The sequence below is a fragment of the Telmatherina bonti genome (genome assembly GCF_933228915.1).
Source record: "Telmatherina bonti genome assembly, chromosome: 12".
NCBI lineage: Eukaryota > Metazoa > Chordata > Actinopteri > Atheriniformes > Telmatherinidae > Telmatherina > Telmatherina bonti.
Window position 1 is genome coordinate 29445671 of NC_136610.1, and position 8623 is coordinate 29454293.

The 8623-nt window shown below is 39.6% G+C and overlaps 2 protein-coding genes across 2 annotated transcripts; one reads left to right on the plus strand and one right to left on the minus strand.

Annotated features, from left to right (window-relative positions):
* Positions 1 to 1122: 1122 nt before the first annotated feature.
* On the minus strand, positions 1123 to 2799 carry cetn2 (centrin, EF-hand protein, 2). The gene is made up of 5 exons (XM_079250621.1): positions 2549 to 2799; positions 2229 to 2393; positions 1976 to 2104; positions 1755 to 1892; positions 1123 to 1554 (listed from the first exon to the last, which is right to left on the minus strand). The coding sequence occupies exons 1-5, from the start codon at positions 2549 to 2551 to the stop codon at positions 1465 to 1467; spliced, it is 525 nt and encodes a 174-aa protein (XP_079106747.1). The 5' UTR covers positions 2552 to 2799; the 3' UTR covers positions 1123 to 1464.
* A 1598-nt stretch (positions 2800 to 4397) lies between these two features.
* Positions 4398 to 8329, plus strand: nsdhl (NAD(P) dependent 3-beta-hydroxysteroid dehydrogenase NSDHL; the record flags this gene model as incomplete). Its single annotated transcript, XM_079250270.1, has 7 exons — positions 4398 to 4418; positions 4501 to 4668; positions 5831 to 5977; positions 6059 to 6187; positions 6464 to 6606; positions 7771 to 7873; positions 7997 to 8329. The coding sequence occupies 7 exons, from the start codon at positions 4398 to 4400 to the stop codon at positions 8327 to 8329; spliced, it is 1044 nt and encodes a 347-aa protein (XP_079106396.1).
* Between the last annotated feature and the right edge of the window lie 294 nt (positions 8330 to 8623).

The window sequence follows — 8623 nt, forward strand, 5'->3', positions numbered from 1 at the left end:
CTGAGCCAAGTGAACAGCTAAAATACCTCTCTGAACTTGTCTTATATTTCTGAGCAGCTTTGATTGACTTTTTAAATATTATCTTTTCCATGTTTGTAAATGACTTGAGTTGCTGTAACTGGAAAATCTGAGCCTAAACAGCAAGTTTGTCTACAGAACACATCCTGTCACTTGAATCTTAACCGTGTGCTGTCTGAAGGTTGTAGTGCAGAGTGGACATGATTTACTTAGGGAATTGGCATGGTACTGTACTAAGTGACACTGTCAACATTTTTTCTTCTTTGAATGTCATGTTTTTCCTTTTTATGAAATTTAGAAATAAAGTTTACATTGGTGATAACTTTGTCAAACCGTTTGTGCACTTAATGGCATGTCAATTTTTATCTTATTCTTTTGGTTAAATTCTTGTTTACTTCTACAGATTTTTATGAAATTATCTTAAGGTTGAAACAAGCTTTGACTACCTTAACAAATATAATATCTGCATACGTGTGTGTGTGTGTGTGTGTGTTTTAAAGAAGTTGACTATTTGTTGTATCAGTAAAATATCCACTAGACTTGTTTGTAAGCGGTAAAAGATTAACCCAGACAAAAGTGAATTACTCTACCAAAGCTCTAAATCACAATTAAAAGACAGAACTACAATTAAGTCTTCATTTTTTAACACAAGTGGAGCCTTGTTTGTGTAAAGCAGATAAACAAAGGCGGTAAAGAAATAGACTAAGCAAAATGCTTCAACATATTTAATCTGTTCTACGAAGCTGTACATCTAAACGGCTCATGATATACAAAACATTCAGGAATACAGAAAATAAAATATGTACAACTGAAGAATAAATACAAGTAAATACACCAACATTCATAGAATTAAAGGTGGTGGGGCCTGTGAGGAAGGTGTGCAGGTCAGCGGGGTTTTGTTGGGCAGCTTCCCTGATTGTGACAGTCGCACCTTTAAGAGGCTCAGGCACAAATCCACAGGCAGCATAGAGGTGAGACAGCCCTCATTCATCTGAGGTTAGCCATTAAAAATGTCTCAAGATAAAAGGACACAAAAGAGCACAATAACAATCTGCAAATGGATCAAATTTAATGCACAAACTCAGTCAGATAAAGCATTGGAATGTACCATGTTTGCCAGGCACTGGGAATTTCTTCACTACTAATAACCTACATGTCATCATTGATATCAATATATGTAGTTAATAAAAGTCTGCAGCATTCCAGACAGGACAGATTTGTAAGCTGTTTTTGCAAATTGAGATAATCGTGTAAATTAAAGTATTTAAAATTTAATAAGTTCTTTTCATTTTAAGATATGACAGAATAAAACTGACTTATTCGAAGTGACGAGTTAAGTACTGCACAATGTTTTTTTTTGTGACAAATGCATGAGCAGCGTTCAACGTAAAACCACCACTGGTCCTCTTGACTCTGCATCACCAACCCTGGTGTCCTGCACTTCCTTTAGTACAGACAAGTTTTCTTCATAATGCGCAAAAACTCTTGCTGGTTCACTTCTCCATCCCCATCCCTGTCAGCTTCGTCGATCATTTCCTTCACAAACAGACAAGAGGAAATGAAAAGAAGGCCTGCAAAGACCTGCTGATGTGTTGACTTTAGTCAATATTGCAGTCATGCACTTTGGCTTTGTAAACACAACCAACCTGGAAGTTTCTATAACCTGGTTTCATCAATAGATGGGAGGAGGTGTTATATTGCTGAATACTGCTATAATGAATAATGTCACGCCTCACCTGCAGCTCCTCATCCGTCAGGTTTTCTCCAAGCTCTTTGGCGACTCTCTTGAGGTTCTTGAATGAGATCTTTCCAGTCTCATCGTCATCAAACAGACGGAAGGCTTTCAGGATCTCCTCTTTGGAGTCTTTCTCAGCCTGAAATAAGAGGATGGAGCATTTTAACATTATCAAATGTTCAAGGTGACAGCGTATCGAAAATATTTCCAAAAAATGTGTACCATTTTTTGTGTCATGACAGAGAGGAAGTCACCAAAGGAGATCTTTCCTGTGCCATCCTTATCCACCTCACCAATCATCTTCTTGATCTCTTCTTTCTTTGGCTCAAAACCCAGAGCTCTCATTGCAACCTGGATCAGAATCAAAGAGATGGGCAGTAAGATGCATATAGAGGGTGAAAAAAGAAAGTTTTTTTCTTCACTGCATATTGAGATCCGCGAGCTTTTTTTCCTTCTTTTTTTTTCTTTTCCCTACCTTGAGGTCTTTCACATCAATATGTCCAGAGCCATCAGTATCAAACAGCTCGAAGGCCTCTCTGATCTCCTGTTTCTGCTCCTCAGTCAGTTCTGGCTTGGGAGCCGTCTTCTTACGAGGAGGTGGCACAGGACCCTGCAGGGATGGCCTCTTGGCACTGGTTGCCTGGTCATATTTAAAATGCATTCAGGGAGATCTTGTATTTTCAAAGACCAAATTAAATCACTCAAAATCCATCAAATCACAGCTAAATCCAGCTGTACTCGTGCAGAAACCTCAACACACTATCCTCGGTTCAAGGTTATTACGCTGTCACTTACCATGAGTTGTTGTGTGTTCAGTTGACCTAAACAGCAGATTTATCGGGCGATGATCGATTTCGTCCAAGCTTTGAAGCCTCTCTGTCATGCAGAAGGGAGGATGTTATAAAACGGTTTCTATTTTACATCAGTCGCTCGTCTCAGCCACTGGATTACATTTAATGTAAGATCAGCCTGTATCGCGACAAAACCAAATATGTATTCCGCTGATTTACCAGCAACAAAGTGGGTGGAAAATAGGGTTTCTAGCTAAAAACATGCACACCAGCTACAGTCACGGAGGTAGGGCGTTTGATTTGATGTTTTTGTGTACCGGTAGATTTGTCATTGTTCTGTTGAAAACGAGGAGTCATCACAGGTTGCAGACCGGCACAGAATGGAGTAGAAATCAAACGCATCAGTCGGGCAATAATGTAATTGGTTGATGAAAATCACGTGGTCTGCGTTTTCAATTTTGGGTTGAGTTGTGATCATCGACCGTATTTGAAAGTATATTATAGTAATAGTATGGTGTATTATTGAAAGTGTATAATTTTATATACAGTCTATGGGTGTGATATAGGATGATGAAAACTGTTCGAGTTTTGCATTGCATTTCTTTAAAAGAAAGAACGAAAGAAAAGTCTTTTTTTCGACTATTTGGTGCATCTGTCATATTTTAAAAGAGCCCCTGACAAGAAAAAATAAGAGAAAATTACTCGACATAATTTTGGTGAAAGCATGTTGTTGTTATAATAATAATAATAATAATAAGAAGAAGAAGAACAACAATAATAATAATAATAATAACAACTATAACTATTATTATTATAATAATAATAATAATAATAATAATTATTATTATTATTATTATTATTATTATTATTATAGACAATAGCAGTGGTGTAGTGGTCACTCAAGAAGTGGGTATACTCTCAAAATTTCACCCATTTTTTTTAAACAGACAAAAATAGCCCAGGAAAAACACTGTTTCAGAAAAAGTGACATGTAAGACTACTTTTATTTTACCCCAAAAATCCATCATTGTCACTTAATGCTCTTCGGTTTCAGGGAGGAAGAGTTATGAAATGAATAAAGCAATACTGGCACATGGACTAGTGAAAGACAGGCTCATAGACACATACACATTTATCTTTATTATGTCTATGTTGAGACCAAAGTTAACGCAGCTGATAACTGCGATAACTGCACCAGTATAGCATAGCTGAGCTGCTGGGCGACGTAGGTACATGTGAAGGAACGTTTGTAATTGTTATTTCATACTACACATGATATATGCATATTTCCATGCTCTGTTCATGTATATATTCAGTTTTGTGTTACTTCTGATCGCTACACTAACAAATAAATTTACCTAATATCTATCTATCTATCTATCTTGTCTTCTTGAGAAACCCTGTTCAAGTCTGTCAGTGTTTTACTTAAATAAAAAAACGGAGGTCTTTTTTTTTTTAAATTGGGACATTTTATAACATAGAAAACTAGTTCGTGGTTGGACTCCACCAGAGGGCGTGGTCAGTAAGTACTGTCCGTTTCAGGTGCTTCTGGTCTGTGATTGGGCTAAACAGTGGCGTTCTTTGACGTATTGTTAATACTATTGGCTAAAAGTGAGCGCTACGTTGGCACTTGACCAATCACAGAGAAGTCTTTTCTCAGCTGATTAAAACACATTATTGTTGTACGCTGTTGAAGTAGACTGGCAGGTTGCAATCAACGACAAATAAAAGTTGGTCTTTGTGCTCTGCAAGCCTGAACACTTAACGCTTCCTTTTCTTCCTATTAGTATCGATATTTCCACTGGTTGGGTCAAGACCTAATTCCTCCAACTTGCGACCACTTTATATTTATAATGGCCACACGTGTCCGACCGGTGAGTTTGACTCTTTTATCGAGTGAGTGATTCTGCATCGACTCTGGAAACAACATTTTCCCCTCCTCTGTGTGTCACTCAGAGTGGTAAACGTTGTGCAGTGATCGGGGGGTCTGGTTTCCTGGGAAGACACCTGGTCGACAAGCTGCTGGATCGAGGATATTCCGTTTCTGTGTTTGATATCCGTCAGAGCGACGAGCTGCAACGACCTGGTGTCACTTTCCACCAGGGAGACCTCTGTGATAAACAGGTGAGGCTTCCTTTCAGCCTCACTCCTTTTAAAACGAGTTTAAACTTAAACTTCAGACTTGTACTGGATATAAAATAACAAGTCAATAAGAATTTCATTTTAGAATTAGAAGAACATAAATTTAGAAAAACAAGTCAATTATGGATTAGGATCCAAAAGTGAATTGATACATCATAGCATCTCATTACTGAATAAGCAGTGATCACATGCAACACCAACAGTGGGAAATGCTGGACCCAAAATAACAAATGACAATGAATATTGTGATAGGTAGCTTCAGAAATAACTTCTGTTGGGAAAAACCTTGATCAATCTTTTATCACTTCCAAACAAGTCTAAACATGCAGGTGTTCAGCTATGCTGCAGGCAGGGAATATAGTGAATAGATCTTCCTAATGTGTTCTGGTCTTGTGTTTTTATTCAACCTGTCTGGGAGGAAGTTCCAACATTCCTCTAAAACACTGGGTTTTGGCATAATGAAATAAAATTCACCTTACTCTGTAAGGTTTCTACCAGTTAAAGAAAAGAAGATACAAAAACACAAATAACAAAAAGATGAGAAGGTTTTTTTTTAATTTTTTTTATTAACCCCACCCCCTCCTTTGGTTATCGGTTGTTGTCAAGAGAGTCATCATGCAAATGATGGATATCGTTAAAGCTGGCAGTGATTATCAGTCTTGTGTTCTACGTCTCGCTCACATTATATGCACTTAAATAGGATTGTTGTCAACATATCTCACTAATGACCAATATTTTCTTTCACATCTTCTAAAGAGCTGACATTGACAACAATCGTGATCTTCACAAAACTATCCTCTTGCTGGAGTACCAGTATAGTTAATGATCAACACCATGAGAGCAGATGATGATCAGATGCTAACAACTGTGGGAATAATCATCGGGGAAAATGCTTCCTCTTATGTATTTCTGCAGTATTTTACTTTAAACTACTCTAAACGTTCTCTAGTTGTACTTGTTTTTTTGCTTACACAGCACTTTAGGGCTTTAGATAAAAGTTTTGTTCCTTTCTGTTTGTTGCTTCATATTTGTCTGTCCCTGCTTTTATTTCATGTAAAAAAAAAAAAAAAGAAAGAAATCAAGCGATTCCCACAGGGATGGATTAGTCAGAAGCTGTGAGGTGTCTGCCCTGTTTTCTCTCCAGGCACTGCTGCTAGCTCTGAAGGATGTATCGCTGGTTTTCCACTGTGCCTCCCCAGCTCCTGCAAGCGATGATAGATTGCTGTTTGAAAGGGTCAACATTCAGGGAACAGAGACAGTTATTCGTGCCTGCCTCGAGGCAGGAGTACAGGTAATGCAAAAACTTCCTTTTGTGTGAAGCTTTCAGTTGAAGAACTGAGGTAGAAAGCACTCACCTGTTCAATGTTGCCAGAAAATGGTCCTGACGAGCAGTGCCAGCGTTGTCTTTGAGGGCATGGACATCAAGAATGGTAGAGAGGATCTACCGTACGCCAAGCAGCCTATCGACTACTACACACAGACCAAAATTGTACAGGAAAAGGTACGAGAGCATGAGCTTTTCCTGAAGTGCACATGATTCATATTATTAGGATTTTTTAGCTTGTTTCTAAATCAGTGGATGTTAAGTGTTATTTTGAGCTTCTGCTGGTTTAAAAGTGACTCGTGAAGAATATTAATTATCTCAGCATTGTTGGTCAGTGTCATTTTGTACTTAAACTGGTCCGTCATGCAGATGCTGCAGAGGAAGGAGGACACACTGCTAGTGTTCTCTGTTTTGTGGTGTGTGTGTGTTAAATGTTCTCTCTTTGTGTTTTAGTTGGTCCTTGAGGCCTGCGACAAGCAGAAAGGTTTCCTTACAGTTGCTATTCGCCCTCATGGCATCTTTGGTCCTCGGGACCCGCAGCTGGTTCCCATCCTGGTGGACACAGCTCGCAGGGGGAAGATGAAGTTTATCATTGGGTGAGTGATTTTTTTAAAAATATAAATAAGGATGCTCTGTCCCACCCTCCCCCGCTTCTCATCCACACCAGCCTGTGGACTTTCCTGACTCAATGATGAACCGGGAGAAAGTTCACAGACTGTTATTTACACACACACACACACACACACACACACACACACACACACGCTTACAATGACTGACATGTCTCCCAATAACTCACCGCCTACTTTGGACCCTTCCCCTCCCCCAACTTCCAGGTAACCAGTTGAATAAGACAAGCTGCGTCCACACTTGACCCCACCCCAACCCCTCCCACGTATTTTCTCATGTTGTAACTGTCTGATGATGTGCTTTTTTTCATATTGAGGTTTGTTTTTTTGTTGCATCTGTACCGTCCCCCTCTTTTAGGTGAAGTGTAGATGTACTTCTTTTTTTTTTTTTTTTTTTTTTTTACCACCCACACATCCTGCCTAATGTAACCTTTTCATCACCCTGCATAAAAAAGGCTGCTGCCTCAGTCTGCCTGATCCTGTTCATGATATATGTATGTTGTTTTGTCTGCTCTTGGACGGATTGTACCGGAAATAATTTACGTTGGCTCAATAACAAGTAAATCTGATTCTGATCCAGTTGGCCTGTATAGGGTATAAAGGCAGTGATTGTTGTTAGTAATGAATGATTGGACGATAAGGTCTTGTAATGTGGAGCCCAGCAAATTAATATTTGCAGTAGTTTTATATTCTTGCAGTATGAAGTCCAACTTGACCCACAGTCAGCGAGGATCCTCCCTGTCCCCACCTTAAAATTCAACATTATTAACTTGCATATGAAAAGTGTTGACAGCGGCTGTAATAACGTGTTTATTAGCCTTTCTGTCTCCCTTTGGTCAGTTGCAGAAAAAGTGTCCAGTCTATGTAGGTGAACATATTACTATTGGAATTGCATGGGCGAAATGCACCATAATACTCCTTCGTCAGCTTAATTAGTTTGGTTTTATTTTTCAAAGTATGGCAGACACTGTTCTTATCTACGTTCAACTTCTCATCGGCCTTCTCTGCTTCCTGGAGAGTTGATTGGTAGTAGCATACTCTGCTACAGCAGTTTGAGTAACTGTAAACTGAAGTCAATGCTGTGTTTAAGTATTAGATTTCTTTATTTATTGTCGTCTTTGTTTTCTCCAGTGATGGGAGCAATCTGGTGGATTTCACCTATGTGGAAAATGTTGTTCACGGACACATTCTGGCCGCTGAGCGCCTGAGATCAGACTCTCCCATTTGTGGCAAAGTAAGTGACAATAAAACTGATGGGAGTTTTGATAATATCCCTTCAGGATCAGACCTTGGTCTGGCTTCTCATATAAAATAAATCAATAGATCTTTTTCCTTGTTCCCTTTGGTTCTCCTCCAGCCGTACCACATCACCAATGATGAGCCAATTCGCTTCTGGGACTTTATGTCCGAGGTGTTGGTGGGTCTGGGATACGCTGCTCCACGCTTCCACCTCCCTTACAGGCTTGTGTATGGACTTGCTTTGCTCCTGTGGCTGCTGAGCTGGATCCTTCGCCCTCTTGTGTCTTTCAAACCGACCTTCACACCAATGAGAGTAGCGTTGGCCGGCACCCACCACTACTACAGCTGCGAACGAGCTAAAGAGCACCTGGGCTACAAACCGGTAGTCAGTCTGAAGGATGGGATTGCTCGCACGGTGGAGAGCTACCCTCATCTCAAACACGGGGCTTGATGGTAGAATGGAGATTTAAAAACTGCTCCAACATGACTTTAATGCGCAGCATTTATGATAACAATAACGTGGTTAATTTGCACTGAATGGGCGATTTACAAAAACGGAAGTCACTGTTAATGGTCACCTGCGAAAAGGCACACACACTTAAAAGTCTAGATTGCACTACTTCCACCAGCAGATGGCAGCAAAAGGCCATTGCATTGGTCCCCTCACTGCATCCTCATGCTGAAGTTTCTGAAGAGTAAAAACACAGTTTGCTAGGTCATTAGATCTTGCATTGATTGCAGTTTA

What these genes read in the sequence shown, in the direction of transcription:
- cetn2 (XM_079250621.1), bottom strand. An exon ending in CTGTCATGACACAAAAAATG is followed by an intron (nt 1,893 to 1,975) that starts GTACACATTTTT and finishes CTCTTATTTCAG; the next exon opens with GCTGAGAAAGACTCCAAAGA. An exon ending in TGACGGATGAGGAGCTGCAG is followed by an intron (nt 1,555 to 1,754) that starts GTGAGGCGTGAC and finishes CTGTTTGTGAAG; the next exon opens with GAAATGATCGACGAAGCTGA.